General features: G+C 57.6%; 1 protein-coding gene across 26 annotated transcripts in view; it reads right to left on the minus strand.

Moving 5' to 3' along the window:
* Window positions 1-15,563, minus strand: part of NRXN2 (neurexin 2) — a 111,595-nt gene that overhangs the window by 32,184 nt on the left and 63,848 nt on the right. For 8 of the 26 annotated variants that reach the window (XM_012777961.2, XM_076001766.1, XM_012777960.2 and 5 more), the window contains 6 exons: window positions 14,822-14,848; window positions 13,113-13,232; window positions 12,345-12,726; window positions 11,554-11,744; window positions 9,931-10,104; window positions 9,440-9,559 (listed from right to left, as the gene is read on the minus strand). In XM_012777961.2, the coding sequence (XP_012633415.1) occupies window positions 9,440-9,559; window positions 9,931-10,104; window positions 11,554-11,744; window positions 12,345-12,726; window positions 13,113-13,232; window positions 14,822-14,848 (1,014 nt within the window). Of the gene's footprint in view, window positions 1-3,818; window positions 4,826-9,439; window positions 9,560-9,930; window positions 10,105-11,553; window positions 11,745-12,344; window positions 12,727-13,112; window positions 13,240-14,819; window positions 14,849-15,563 lie in introns of those variants that run through there. The other 18 variants (XM_076001760.1, XM_076001755.1, XM_076001758.1 and 15 more) reach the window with 4 other exon arrangements.

The raw sequence follows: 15,563 nt of genomic DNA on the forward strand, positions 1-15,563 counted from the left end.
AGCTGTCCTCTGCCCTGCCCACAGACTTCCCCAGGGAAGGCATGACCAGCCTTTTAGGAGACATGGAACCCAGGATAAGGTACTGCATCTAGAATCTCGGACAGGCTCCAGAAAGAGTTCAGAAATAAGAGGGGCCTAAGCCAAGGCCCAAAATGTTGCCCAAGGGTGATCTAGACCAGTTGTTTCTGACCACCTAGGAAGCTGCTAGTGCGCTGAATTGTGCATACATTTTAGGGAATGCAACACACCTGAAGCCCAAGGCAAGAGAGCCCCCTGGCCGGACAGCAGATGCCACAGGACAAGATTCACCACCTTCTGAGCACACCCAACATCATCTCCTCAATGCCTCCTAGACCCAGAAATTCACTGAATTCAGTGAAACACTCTAAATGGTCAAGAATCTTCCAGAGTCCCACACACTTGCATTCTAGAAAAAACCAACCAACCATTAATAATGGTTAGCTAACCCAGACCAAACAACATAATCATCCCATGTAAAAACCCACCCATGCAGTGATGCCCCTGTGGTTAAAACTACACGTGCACGCCCTGTCTGCCTGTACCCCTGCAGCGTCAAAAGCCATGACAAAAGCCTCTGGAAGATCTAGAATTGTAACAGGATAAAACCTCTGGCACAATCCAGAAAAGCCTTGGTCCCAGTGCTCACAGCCCATGCCAACTCTTTGTATATGGACCTTCACAAACCAGAGGGAGAGATCTCTACAGGGCCAGATCCCTGAGCTCAGCTCTCTTGATCTAGAATCCCAGAACATAGCCCTTCAATTCTTAACCCCCTGCTTGGCCAAAAACCATCCTGTCAGAAATCCAAGTTAACACACCCATATTCAGAATCAAAATAAATGCTAGCCCCCTTTATGCACAGGGGTGATAAACCCAGAACCCCTGGAAGACACTGGCACAGAATAGAACTGGAGTTGACCACTTCATTCCTGGCTCCAAAGAGTACCAGAAATGAAAGTTGGGAGTGGAGAGGACCCTCAAGGACTCTGAAGCCAGAATTGGGGGTCAAGGACCAGGAGTGTCACCTCCTCAGCCCATTTTTAGGACTCAGATATGCCAATCCTCCACACGCCAGACAGACATCAGGGGCAGGAGAGTCCATGGGTGTCTGGCAGGTAGGGACATTATGTAACAAGAGGGGCTGGGGAATGGAAGGGTAAATGGGTGAAGTGTCAGAGGAGGAGGGGGAAGGGAAGGCAGAAGCAAATGCAGACCCCAAGAGAAATGAAGTATAGAAGCAGGTGCAGAAGGAACAGAGGCTCCCCCACACTGGGGACGCTAGGGAGACACTGGCGCAGAGGAAGACTGGCCTAGAAAGGCCTCCAGAGCTGGCCTGGTCCTCCAGCCAAGCATGGGGCCCCATAGGAACTTGTCCTTTCATCACCCCCATGGTTAAGGCAAGCAGAAGTGGGGTTCAGTCAGGACAGGTGGCCTCATCCCTACTCTTCCATCTTTCCTTGGGCCCTCTTCTTCCTCTCAGCTTCCTCACCCTTCACAGGCCCCTCCACACCAGCCGCCCCCTTCCCCCAGCTCCTCCTCTACTTCTGTGAGGCATATGCAGTCACTGGCCCTCTTCCTCCTCTGCACAGCAAGGGGGTGGCCATCTCCAAGGCAGTCCCAAGGCCAACATTCCATAGGTTCCCTCTCCTTGCTCTTCTGCCCATTTGCCTTCTCTCTGCCTAGCTCTTGCTTCTCCATGGAACCTTCCTCAGGCACTCCTACCCCAGGCCCTCCTCCCAACCTGCTTAGTGTCCCTGGGCCAGCTTCTCCGACTTTTGCCTTCCTCTTTCATCTTCTCTCCTCTCTGCCCAACAAGGCTGCCCATGTACCTGACTCCCCTTTCCCATCTCGGCCCTTCCTGCCTCATTGCCCAAAAAGACCATGGCCTTTCTAAGTACCTTTGGGAGCAACACTGGGCCTCAAGGGAGGCAGAAAGGGACAATGGAAGGGGAAGCCAGACAGTTCCTGGGGAGGGGAGGGAGCTAAGATCAAGAGCAAAGTGTGGGGTGGGACATGGAAGAAGAGGAAGAAACTGGAGAGAACTGCTGAGAGGATCCCAGCTTTTCAGAGATGAGAGGAGGGCAACTATGCTGGGATGAGAGGAAAGGAATGAGGGAGAGAGTCTGAACAGGCTGCTCCATGGGGAGTTGGATGAGGAGAAAATAAAGGCATGAAAACAGACATAAGATGAAGTAGGAGAAAAGGGAAGAAGACCAGAAAAGAAGCAAAAAAATTGGAGGTGATATGGTGGCCCAAAAATTGGGAAGCAAGGATAGACGGATGTAGAACAATGATGTAAGTGGAGGCAGAGAGAGCACAGATGGGAAGGCATGAAAATACAGGGGTGGAGGACAATGGAGGACAAAAGTGGAGTAAAAAATGAGAGGTGATGTAAACAGGAGGTGAGAAGGGTACAGGGAAGAGAAAGGATGGGGGTACAGAAATGTAGGCCACATGGGTCCAAGAGAGAACTGACAAAGGCAGTGATGAGAGGTGATGGGAGCTTGGAGGTGTCAGAGTACCCCAGTGGGAGGTGACAGAGATGGAAGGTAAGGATGGAGGACACAGAGAGGGGAGCCACAGGAGGACAGGTATGGGAGGTGATGAGGGGAACCAATATGGGAGCCATGGTGTACCTATGGGAGGTCATGACAAGACACAGAGATGGGAAGTGATGGGAGTAAAGAGAAGGAAAGTGATGACTAGACTAAAATGGGAGATAATGGGGTCTCTGGGATGGGAGGTGACAGAAGCTCCAAGATGGCATGTGAAGGAGGGACTGAGATGGGAAGTGATAGGACAGACATGGGACGTAATGGGGCACAGACACGGGAGGAGACAAGTGCAGATGGGGAGATAGCATCCAGGGAATCTGAAGAGTCTAAGATATGAAGTGATGAGGGGCCTGAGATGGGGGTGAAGAAGGGTGGAAATAAGAAGAGACAGAAGCCAGACACGGAAGGGGATGGGTTGTGAGAAGGAAGGAGAAGTCAGTTTTGAGCTGGACAATTATGAAGGGCTGAGATGAGAGGTGACAGTCAGTGGACAGTGACAGAGGACTGACACAGGAGGTGAAGGGGAGCCTGGGAGCAGAAATTAGAAGTGCCAGGGCTGCAGAGGTGAGAGATGCCGTGGGTCAGAGGTGCAGACAGGGCAGAGACGAGGCAGCATGCAGGGGGACACGGGAGATGAGAGGACAAGGATGGGAGAACGGTGGGACAGTGGAGGGTGATCATCTGCGACTAGGTGGAAGACCTGTATTGGGAAAAGAAGGGCAGGTTGCTGTTGGGACAGAAGAGAAAGAGATACATGAAGAGGTGAAAGAGGCAGAAATGACAGATTAGACGGAGTCTGAGAGGGAGGGGGAGGACGACAGACCAGCAGTGGGAAGGTGAGGGTAAGGCAGGGGTGGAGGTAAGACAAATGGAGAAATGACAAGGGGCAGAGATGGAGGAGGTGATGCGGAAGAGAGATGGAAGGCAGAGCTGTAGGAGAGGCTGAAAGGACAGAGAGGGAGGCGATGGGGGTACCCAAATAGGAAGGTGATTACAAACCAGACAGGGGGGTAAGGAGGGGACGGTGAGCACAGAAAGAAGCAAAGTGATGAAGACAGAGATGAGGGTGATGGCGGGAGTAGAGTGATGGAGGCGAGGGTGGGGCCAAGCTGATGGGAGCTGGCTACGGGAGGTGAGGGGGCTCCGGGCTGCAGAGTAGAGGGCCGACTGGCAGAGCACAGGTGGGGTGGGGCCCGCGGGGGCCTGGGGGGCCGGCCGGCCGGCATCGGCAGTGCCACTTACCGTGCCCGCCGCGGGTGAGGAAGGGCATGCGGTTGATGGCGATGGGCACGGTGCCGTGCTTGCTGTGGAAGTGGTGGACGTGGTGGGTGGTGCTGAGGCTGGAGGAGACCCGGGCCCCCTCGGCCACCCCCAGCAGCAGCAGCAGCAGCAGCAGTGGCAACAGCGGCGGCAGAGGTGGCGGCGGCGGTGGCGGCGGCGGCGGCAGGGGCCCAGCCAGGGCGGGGGGGCGGTGCGGGCACCCCCCCGGCCCGCTCCCCCCAGGGGGCATTTCGGCCCGGGGGCGGCCGCCTCACAGCCCCATGGCCGGGGGCGGGGACGCGGGGCTGCGCAGCCCCGCGAAGCCCCCCTCCAGCTCCGAACTCCGGGAGGGGGGGTAAGGGTGAAGAGAAGGAAAACCAGAGCCCAAGCCTCGGTGCGGAGCCAACGAAATCAACTGGATCCCGCCGGGGAATCGGGGGTCCGCGGAGCGGCAATGCCAAGGTGCAGGACGCCTGGGTCCATCGCGAGGAGCTAGGGGTCTCTCCGCATCCCGGCGGGGTCGGAGCGGCGCAGAGGGCCGTCAGAAACCCGGGGGAGCGCCCGGGGGAGGGGGCATGGTGCCGGGTGGGGAGGGAGGGAAGAGCAGGGGCCAAGCAGGGAGGGGAGAGCGGGGAAATCCTGCGGAAAAACCAGCCGGGGCGCGGGCGGTGCGGCTGGAGAGGAGAAGACGGACCGAGGCCCGGCTCCCGGAAAGCGGGAGACCGACGGCGACTAGGGCCGGCCGCGCCGCTGCTGCCGCTGCCGCCCGACGGAGGCCGGGGGAAAGGAGGGAGCGGCCAGGGGAGGGGGGGCGGGAGAAGGGGGAAGGGAAGCAAATCCGGGTGAGGGGGAATGAAGGGAGAGGAGAGGAGGGGAGAGGAGGGGAGAGGAGGGGAGCGGGGCTGAGCAGAGGAAAGGCGCGAGCCTGAGAGATTCCGGTGGAGAGATGGAGGCAGCGGAGTGTTGCTGCAGAGGCTGAGAGGTGGAAGGGAGAGGGAGGGAGGGAGGGAGGAGAGTGGAGATGGGAGGGGAAGGGGAGCGCGGAAGGAGGAGGGGGCAGGGCGGAGGGACCGAAGCGGCTCCCGATCGGCGGGCGGCGCTGGGCAGCTCCACCGCGCGGCACCTGGCTAGCCCGCTCAGCGCTCGCCTCTCCTCCGCGTGCGCCCTGCCCCTCCCCCGCGCCCAGGCGCGCGCTCGCTCGCTCTCCTCCCGCACCCCGCTCCGCGAGAAGGGGCCCTGCTGAATAATTGAAAGGGACTGAGGCGAGCAAGAGAGGCCGCTCTTTTCCTCTTCCTCCCCTTCCCCCTTCCAACTGGACGAACCCCAATAGTGCTCGCTGGTCTAGAGCACCGAGATGCGGGCACCGCCACCACTGCACGCACCCCTCTGAACACACGTGCACGCTAGGATGTGGACCGGTGTGGGTATGGAGACACCCACGTGCCCATACAGGCACCAGTGTGTAAGCAGGCACACGCACACAGGCTCAGACACATACATGCATGCATGTGCTCACAGACACTGGCACACAGAATCACTCTCAGCCAAGTGTGTAGCATGCTCACAGACGCATATGTGCACACACATACATGTTTGATCACAGGCAATAAATAGCCATCATACACATAGACACCCCTGCCCCTCCCCTGAAGCTCACCTCCAAAATAGGGCCATCCATAGCATACAAACAATACACCCAGAACCCGAAGGTATTTCAGAATAAGACAGGCCACTCACACATACATTATCCTCACCACCTCCCCACAAAGGGTGCTCCCCAACCCCTCTGCACAATCTGCTCCCAGACACCTCCAATCCTTCCTCTCCACTCCCACCACCCCAGCCTCAACCTCTGCCTCCATGAGGGAGGTCTCAAGGACACCTGTCCACTGAGTGCCCCATTTAGGACAAAACCATTCCTGGACCACTTATGTCCAGCTGAGGAAAACACTTCTTCAGGGTACCCCATCAACTGGGATCTGCCCCCCAAACTTTTGGGGGCCTCTAGGAAGCATTTGTCATGGCCCCAGAGGTAATGCAGGGAGACTCCCTTCCCTTCATCTGGAGGCCATGGTCTGAGGCCCACATCAGCTTGCTGGGGCCAGAGGGAGGGTGTAGGGAGCAGACGGAGCAGAGGATAAAAGAGGGAGAGAAGCAGAGAGCAGAGTGCACCTGCAGGGAGCTGAAGAAACCGTGTAGCACAGTGAGGAGGGCGGGCAAAGAAGGGGCAAGAAGGGGGGGGTTACGTGAGAAAGGGGAGGGCTGGGAGATAGGAGGGTGGAGAGGCAGGAGAGAGCTGGCTGCTGCTTATTGATTCTGAACTCCATTTGGGAGCAAACACTGTTACCGTGAGCCTTGTGTGCTGCCCCCAGCTCAAGGATATAGTCAGGACCCAGGACAGCTCCCGTCGTGCTGCTGCCAGCCTTCCACCCCCGCTAGATGCCAGGGCCAGGTCCTCAGAGGCATCCAAGAGGAGGCTTGGGGTGGTGCATGGCCCCATGAGGGAAGAGAGACTGCAGGCCAAGGAGCAGGGCTGGGGCTCCCAGAGGCCATTTCCTCCTGCCCTCTCTGTCCCATCCTTGTGCCCCTGGATCTGGAATATAGACTGACACAGCTCTGAGAAGGCAGAAATTTATGGTCCCAGAGGGAGGGAGGGAGGAGCCGGTGGCGAGAGGAGAGGAAGGGAAACCGCCTAGAGGCCAATCAATACCAGTGAGTGGGAACTGGAGAGAGGTGGAGGGGGTGAGGCTGGGGAGGAACGGGGAGGCATAGAGGGTAGGAAAGAAGGGAGAGACGGAGGTGGGCAAGAGATCAATAGAGGCTGCAGAGACACAGAGACAGGGAGGCAGAGATGGTGAGGAGCTGACTGCCTGGGAGGGTGGGAGGCGACCTCTGAAAGACAGAGCATCCAGTAGGTGAGTGGGCCAGAAGGGAGCACCTCAGTCCCAAGCCTCAGCCCTGGGGCTTCAGCTGCATATCAGGACGTGTCTCTCCTTTTATCCCCTTTCTCTCTCATTTCATATTCTCTTTTTCTTTCTCTCTCCACTTGCCTCTCATCGCAGAGATGGGTTCTCTCCCTCTGATTTTTTTCTCCTGTCTTCCCAGAGCAGAGGCTCCTGAGCCTTGAAGGAACACAAAATTCCCTTCACCCCAGGGGGAGTCCCCATGTCACAGACAGAGAAACTGAGGCAATAAATGGGAAAGGCTGTTCAGAAGGTCCGACCTCTCCTCGCCCTGGTCCCTCCCAGACCAGACAGCTCCACACCCCACCCCAACCATCAGAGGGCAGGTCCTGCTCCTTCCACCGTGGCCGATCCCACCCCCTCCTTCTCTTCTGCTGGGCTCCTGCATGGCCTTATCCATCACCAAGGCCCCAAGAAGACCAGCCATAGAAAGAGCATGAAATGTCAAGCAGAGGCAAGTTCAAAGGAAGAACAGTCCCAGAAGCGGAGGGGGTGTAGTTTGAAAAGCCCTGGCAGAGCCCTGCTCCCCAGATTCCTGCCCTGCCCTTCAGGGGTGGAGATCTCAGAGGGTCATCAGGGCCAGCACCACTGGGAGGAACAGCACGCTGAGCCCGGTGCGGGATCCCAGGTTGCACCCACCTTGTCTTAGCTCCACAGCTTTGCTCAGGCTATGCTGCCAGGCATGAAGACCAGTGCTTGGGGATGGTGACACTTCCCAAGACGCCAACTATCCCTGCCTCCCGCCAGCCTGGAACCCAGAGGAGGTGCTCTTCCCATGCTGCCAAAAGGTGGTGTTACCCCCCTGGCCACCCCCACCCCCATCCATTTCTATGCCCTCTTCCTGGAAGGCTCCACTGGGTGGGAGTGAAGCAGTGAGGTAGGCAGCAGCACTTCCAGATGCTGATTCCCTCCACCCTGGCAAGAAATGCCCACCAGGGGCATCACCACCACACAGAGCTGAACAACAGTCAGGAACACCTAGGTGAGGTCCTAGCTAAACTCTCCCTCCCACCCTCATGACTTGGGGTGAGTCCTGTCTCTTCCCGAGGCCTGGTTTCCTCATCAGTTAACCAGGGAAGAAGTCTCCATCCCACTGCCTTCTCTGAGGATCAAATTACAAGGTCTTTATAAGTTTCAAACACTCAACTATCAGGGGGAAGTGTTATTATTATTAATAAGTTCCAAAGTTCTCATCATCTCCAGATCTGTGCAAAGCTGAATTACCTGGCTGGGAATAGGCCCAACCTGAGCCCTATCTTTATACCGTGGCAGCCAGGGCTGAAGGGCCCCTGAACTGGCCATTGTCTGGGAGGCTCTGGAAGCCACAGAGAGCAAGAAGTGAGATGTGGGGGTACACAGGGCTGGCCGTGCCAGGAAAGTGCTGAGGGAGATGGGCTGGGCATTTTTTCAAAGGCAAAGAAAAAACCAAGAGCCCTGATCTCTGGAAACAATAGGTTTCTCCTATAAGGAACTCAGGACTCACCCAGGTGACAAAGGTCCGGCAGTGTTGTGTGGAAGCAAAGGCACTGGCCTGGGTTCTCACCCTAGATCTGTTGTTAACTACCTCCAGAAACCTACTGTTCTCTCCAGGCCTCAGTCCATGTTTGTACAATGGAGAAGCTCCATCCTCCCGTGTGTGTGTGTGTGTGTGTGTGTGTGTGTGTGTGTGTGTGTGTGTGTGTATGTGTGTGTGTGTGTGTCTTTTCCCAGGCAGCTGACTTTTCTGCTTGGTCTTGCAGCAGTGCTACCCCAGGGAAGACAATTTGAGCGATGTCTGAGGAGACTGCACTCTGCTCAACAACCCAGTCATTGGAGAGAAACTCCAAAGCACCCCACAAAGTAGAAGGTTTCCTCCCCCCACCCTGTTCCTGCCCCAGCTGCCCTGCCTCTGCAAGGCTCTGACCAGCTGCCGGCCACCAGCCACTAGGGACTGGAAACTGCTGCTCAAGCTGCCCTCTCTGGGGAGGGGCCTAAAACAATATGCAAGTTAGCAAGCAGATGCCCAGCCAGGGAGAATAACCAATCAAGGACACCACAAAGTGTCCTTGTGGCTCAAAGGGACAACCTGCAGCTAGGATCCTTGGGGGAAAACGAAGGAACAGCAGGGCCCATGTCCAGGGAAACCAGCGGTCCAACAGCCAGGCCTCCTGGGAACCTCCTAAGCCTGTCCTCTAGGGTGTGGGCCTGCTCCCAGTGGGAAATAACGTGCTCCCACTGCACACTCGGAAGGCACCAGACCAAATGGGGTGCAGGTTGATAACAGCCCCCCTCCCTGTGCAATAGTGTTCTGTATGAGGTACAGCATGTAAAGCCATCACCAAAATCACACAGGACAGCAACAAGGTCACCCACAGAGGCTGACACCATTGGCTGTGGGTGAAGAGAGCAGAGTCCTACCAGCTCAGTGAGGAGGAAAGGCCATCTATCAATGGACTGGCCCAGAGATTCAGGCAGCAGCAATCCTGCACAGCCCCAGGAGAAAGACTCCGAAAAGGGATAGCAGCTAGCAGCTCCCCTTGGACTCCCAAGACAGGGATGAGAAGGAAGCAAGCAGCATGGTTCTTGGGCTCCCTGGCAGTCTCTATGGCTGGGAATGGGCCCAGATCCCCCCTGAGACCCCCATCTCTTCCAAGCACTTACGGTCATTGCAGACAGGGCCTCCATAGGAAGTCATGGTGCAGTCACAGGTGAAGCCATCCCACTGCTGCAAGCAGACGCCCTGGTTGGCACAGGACTCTTCGGTGCAGGTGGTGCTGGGGCCTGAAAGGGGCAGGAGAAGGAACACCCCTGGCTCAGCCAAGCCCCCTCCCTCCCCAGAAGGTGCGGAAGCTTCAGGGACAGGTGGAAAAGTCCTACTCTGAGCTCTGCCAGGCTGAAAGGGCCGATTACTGATAAGGAGGACGGGGTTGGGAATGGGAGGAACTCCAGGACTACAGGGTGGGAGATAAGAGGGAGGGCAAGAGACCATTCACCCGCCTGTACCCCTGCTCCAGAACTGTGGGGCAGGCTCCCACGAGGCATGAGAAGGAAGCCCACTTTGCTGAGCAGAGGTTATCTGCCCCAGTTTGCCTCTGCAGCCAGCCCTCCTGCAGCCCGCAGGGTCACACCTAACTCCTCCACCCTTCACTCACCATCACAGCCCCTCTCCACCTGCCCGATGCGGTGCAGGGCGTCAGCAATGAGGTCTGGGAGGCGCCCGTTGAGGTCCACAGAGGCCAGGCAGCCCTGAAAGCCATCCCGGGAGGCCACCAGCTTGGGCAGGTTGCTGAACATATTCTTGCTCAGACCGCCAATGTACAACTCCCCTGCAAAGGGAGTGGGGTCAACTGAAGCATCCAGGCCCTCGTTCCCCTCCCAGGGCACCGGCATCTGGCTGTCAGGTCTTCCCAGCCCTCTCAAGCTCCCATTCCAGACTCCAGGTCCCTTGCAGAGATCCACCGACCTGCAGATCCCCGCCCCCCACCTCTTCCTTCTTTCTTCTTCACTTTGCCATCTGTCTGCTCCCCTCCCAGAGAAGCCCAGATGCTTGGGGGAGTGGGGGGCGGGGGGGCAGCTGGAGGAACCTGCTCCGTGCTCTCTCCCACACATTTGATTCCAGTTCCGGCCTGTAATCAGGGCCTTTCATAGATGCACAGCCCCATCCCCTCCACCTCCACTCCCTCCCTCCTGAAGTCTCTCATTCTGAGAACTCCTTCAAGCCTCTCCCAACTTTGAGTTCTCTCCTAGAGAGTTCTAAGCCCAGCTCCCTTCCCCCAACAACTAGAGCTTTGCCTGGAAGCTCTGCGAAGAAGTTCTCCTGGAGACACCTGACACCCGCCACCTCCATGGAGCTGAACTCCCTGGAAGCCTTGGCCATCCCAGAGAAGAGCTTTAGTTAATACACTGGTCAATCTGCTGCCCACTGGCTCAGTGCAACACAAGACCAGCCAAGATAACCCCTGGGCTTGCTGCCACTGTGGATTCTCTGTGATACATCGCCCCCTTCTGGGAGCAAAGAGAATTCACAGCATTCTGCCACCAGATCCTGCAGATTCAGATATGACGGGGGCAAGGCAGGGAATTCAGGGGTCTCTAAGGACCCTCCCCAAATTCTAACAGTTTGAGTCACACTGACATCCAGGGGTCCTGTAGGGCTGAGGGCTGCCTTGGGCATGTGCAAGGAAGAGCTTACGTTGCCCCCAGTGGAGAACCCTGGAGAGGCGCAGGCCTCCTGGCTCACCCTTCTCTCAGTCACCTACTCTGGGGACAGGCAATGACTGCTTCAATGACTACCAAAGAGACCCTGGGAAACATGGGATTCTGTGTCACCCTGAACACACCATGGAAGCCTGGGTCCAAAACGTCTCAGAGCTGGCCCAGCCCGGTGCCCAGAACAGTTGTTTCAGGGATTCCCTCTGCCGCTCATCGTCTGCCCAGGGCGGTGCTGAGCTCCCTCCTCACTCCAGCCCTCCACCAAGGCAGGATTCTCAACCTCGGAAGTCCAAGAGGTCCTTGGAAGGCCTGGGCTACCTACTCTTAGCTCTAGGAGGCCACTAAGCACCCCTGCAACCAGGCTTTCTGTGTTGAGAAGCAGACTCACACGCGTGCTGAGCAGAACTTTGACAGGACAATGTCAGGTGGGCAAAGCGGAGAAGGGAATAAGTGAAAGCTAGGGGTGGGGGGAGAAGGATACAGCAGCCAGGAGGGGTCAATCTTGCTGGGGCAAGGGGGTGTCTGGGCTAGGGCCAGGCCTTCTCCAGAGGCCCCAGCCCCACCTTTGAGATCGAGGTTTCGGGCGCCATTGGAGTGCTGCGTGACAGTGCGGGAGTCAATCTTGAGCGTGTGCACGTTGCCTGGGTCCCTGGACACCACCACGTTGTGCCACTGGTTGTCATTGACTGGTTTGTCTGAGTTCCCCTTCATCAAGGACGGGCCATTCCCCAGGTCAAACACGTAGTGGATGTACCTGCCCCACAGTAGGGAGGAGACACTGGGTCAGGGTGGGGGTGATGCTGGGAAGGTGGGGTGAGGAGCAGCTATAGCTGGCAGGGGTCCTAGAGGCCAAGGGAAGAGGGAGATCCCATCGGAGAGGGACCAAAACCAATGGCAAGAGGGCTACGGTGTGAGATCCTGTCATGGGGAGAATGTGGGGAGGGAGGGCCACTGAGGAGCTGGCTTCTGTGACACAGGCTCAAAAGAGGGGATGGGGGAGGCTCATGGGACAGCAGGGTCCTCTGGAGGCAGGGACTGGGCTGCTCTGGGGTGGGGTCCTCTAAGGCAAGAGAGGGGCAAGGCTGACTTCTGCCTGCAGAGGGCGGAGAGCCTGAGCCAGGACAGTGGACAGAGAACAGCCATAACTGGAACCCCCCGGCAAGGAAGCAGCCGAGGAGGCAGCGGAGTGGGATAGGGGCTGCTTCTCCATCTTGGCTGGTGGTTGGAGACCTGAATCACGACCTGTGGCTCAAGGGGACTGGACACCACCCCACACTGACTGGGGGAGCTACGTCTGGTTCAGCCGGGGCAGGGGGCCACTTCCTTGACAGCAGTGCAATGCCCAGCCCCTCACCCCTTGACCAGCTCGATGACAATGAAGTCATTGCCGTTGCCTGAGTTGAACAGGAGAAGCCCATCAGGGGCTGTGGTCTTGAACTGGAAGAAGAGATGCATGGACGCATAGGCTTGGAGCGTTGCGAGTGCCAGGTAGCTGCTTCGACTCTTGAAGGTGACAGGATCAGCCACAATGGCACGCAGGCCAAAGCGAGCATTGAGCTCACAATAGGTGATGTCGCCATCCTTGCACTGATCCATGTAGGGCTGGCCGTTGAACACAAGCCCGCTCAGGTGCCCAATGAAGTTGGAGGGCACCACAGAGATGAATCGCCGCTCCGTCATGATGCCCGTCTCAATGTTGTGGAATTCCAGCCTCGTATGGGCTCCTGCCATCTGTCCTGCTCGGGACAGGAGACCAAGATGAAGGGGATGGCTCTGGGGTACAGGCTGCAGGATCATTTCTAGGGCTGAGCCTCAGGTTCCCTGTAACCTCCCCTCTACACAAGGGCCATGCATGAGCGACATCCCGGAGATGCCCTCGGCTAAGTGCTAGCAGCAAGCACTGTTCCCGGAGGAGTCCAGGGCCAGCCAGCTACCAGGGAAATGCTGCCTGCAGGGAGCTGAAAGGGACCCTAGGACCCAGACCCCCATATTATACCACCGCTGAGGGAGAAATGGCAGAGCCAGCTCGCCAGAACATTGTCCAGGCTGCAATCACCAAGTAGAATGGGGCCAAGCACAGGTCACAGAAATGTGTCCACCTCCCTGGGCCCAGACCACCTACCTTCCACGGTCACGTTGTCCACAGACAGCTGCAGGCTCTTGCCACGCCGCACCACCCTTACCGTGTGCCACTCATTGTCATTGAGCTTGTGCCCCGCAAAGAGTGTCTCCGGGCCTTTACCTGCGGCACCAAGGGGGGAGTGAGTATGGCACCTATACACATTCACAGGCTTCCTGTACCACCCCAGGCACACAGACAGCCTTCCTACCCACACACGTGTGCACACACACACACATACCCACACACACACCCATGGCCTGGCCTCACACCTACCCAGAGGGCGTGCATGCACAGAGCTTTCACACTGCCAGTCATATACCCAGACACTCAGTCCCACCCTTTGTGCGACGTCAGAGGGTGCCATGCACACAGAATATGAAGTGAATGGGCCCCCTGGAGCTGTGCCCTGAGGTTTTGCACACAGACACTCCTAGCTACAACCAACACACTCGTCCCCCAGACTCCTAAGGACCTTCAGTGTACATAGCTAGCAGCTAAATTTCCAGCACAGACCTAAAAACACCGATAAGCACAGACCTAAAACTTTCCCCAAAATTCACACAGCTTCACCATGTACCCAAATGTAAACGTGCAGCCACAGCTTCATCCTCCACAGACACCCAGCTCTTCTGTCCATGGTGGGACCCAGTGTGACCTTTCTGCCTGGTTAACTCCACACACTGGTCATGCAACCACATGCATAGCACGTAAATGTGCAGCATGGCTAGAAAGGGGAATGTTCTGTTTCTTATGAATTGTGACCATTTATTCAAACCAGGATTATCAGCTTCCAGAGTCTAAAACAAAATATACTTATCTTCAAAATGTTGCTGAACTTTGTGGCACTCCCAGGTCATTCCTGGGCCCCCTGGGCCTCCCTCCTACAGAGGCTGGAGGGGCTGAAGGAACTCCAGGGCACACACAGCACACCACGCCACACACACACAAAGGAAGGGGTGCCAAGCACACACAGCCTCTCTACCTGTGCCCACCACGTTCACATGCTCCCTCCCGTGACCTCAAGGCACACCATGCGGAAACACTCTCTCTGAGACAGCATTGATCCCTGGGCACGCTGGGATGCCACACCCACCCTCCATCTGACCCCGTGCCGAGAGCCCTCACTGTCACCACTGAAGGAGCCCCCATTTGGCAGAAACCTGTCCCCCAGCTGACACAGGAGCTGAGCCATGGAGGGCTGTACTCTCTGGGCCCTGGACATGTGGGGGACATGCTCCCCTCCTGCCCTCATCTTCTTTCCCATGTGCCGCGACTTCCCCCTTGTGGCCACCTCTGGAGATGCAGCGGCTCCCAGCCCCTCCCAGTTCTTCCTGCCAGCCAATAGGACAGGGAGCAACCACTGCAGGTGCCACCCAAGTCTTTGCCCCAGCCCTGGACTTCTACCTCCAGCTCCCCTCCTGCTGCCTTGGGCAACAAGGCTTCCTGGTCTCCCCTTCCCAGAACCCAGTGAGCGTCCTAGCCACGGACCCTCTGCCAGCTCTCCTAGGTGCTACTTCATCTGGTCCCCTCTGCCCTCCACAGGCACACGCCCGCCAGCTCCAAACGCCGCTCCCCTCCCCACACCCACCACCAACCCCCACTCCAGCCAGCATTTGAGGCTTCCCCTCCCCCACCCTGCCTCCCTCAGTTCCAGCGTCCAGCACCCCAGTCCCCTTGGGTCTCTGCAGAAGAAGAGGGAAGCCACTTACTGGGTGCGCAGCCGACGCGCAGGCAGTCTGGGGGGGCCATGGGGCGGGCAGAGGGGGGGAGGGGAGACAAAAAGGCAGAACAAGTTTTTTTTCTTTTACATCCTTCACAGGGAGGGGTGTCTGCGGGCGGGGGTTCCCCCCCAGGGCCACTTTCCGGGGACCACGCGTGCCCAGGTGCCCTCTCCCCTTCCTCAGTAGGACCCCTGTCCCTCCTGCCCCCAAGAGGGCTCCAACCCTCCCCAGAGCCAGGAGGCAAGGCAGTCAGGTGATGGGAGAAGGACTTTGGTCCCCCTTCTTAGAAGGGCCCAGGCCTCTGGTGTCTGAAGGAGACGGGCACCTTGGGAACCCCAGTCGTACAAGGGACCATAGGGGCTGGGGGCTTGACCAACCCCACATCTCCCCAGTCTCTAGGAGAGAGATGGATGGGGAGGGCCAGAGTCCCTGCATCCCCTGCTCTGGGACGACCCCCTGCTCAGAGCAGGTGTGACAGGTCACTTCCTGTGCCTCTTCAGGCTCTGAGCTAAATGGAGGGGTCTGCCCCAGGGCCCCCTTCCCGAGGCCATATACCTCCCAAAGCCCCAGGGGCTGACACCATCCCTGCAGGAACCTTCCTCCTACCACTTCCCATCCTGGGGGATTCCAGCCTGCCCCTAGGGATGTGGGGGTCCTTCACCCTGAAGAGGACCTAGTATTAATATGCTTTTTTAGGGAGGAACCAATGCTTCAGAGATGGGGACACTGA

Source organism: Microcebus murinus, chromosome 4, assembly GCF_040939455.1.
Source record: "Microcebus murinus isolate Inina chromosome 4, M.murinus_Inina_mat1.0, whole genome shotgun sequence".
Classification (NCBI taxonomy): domain Eukaryota; kingdom Metazoa; phylum Chordata; class Mammalia; order Primates; family Cheirogaleidae; genus Microcebus; species Microcebus murinus.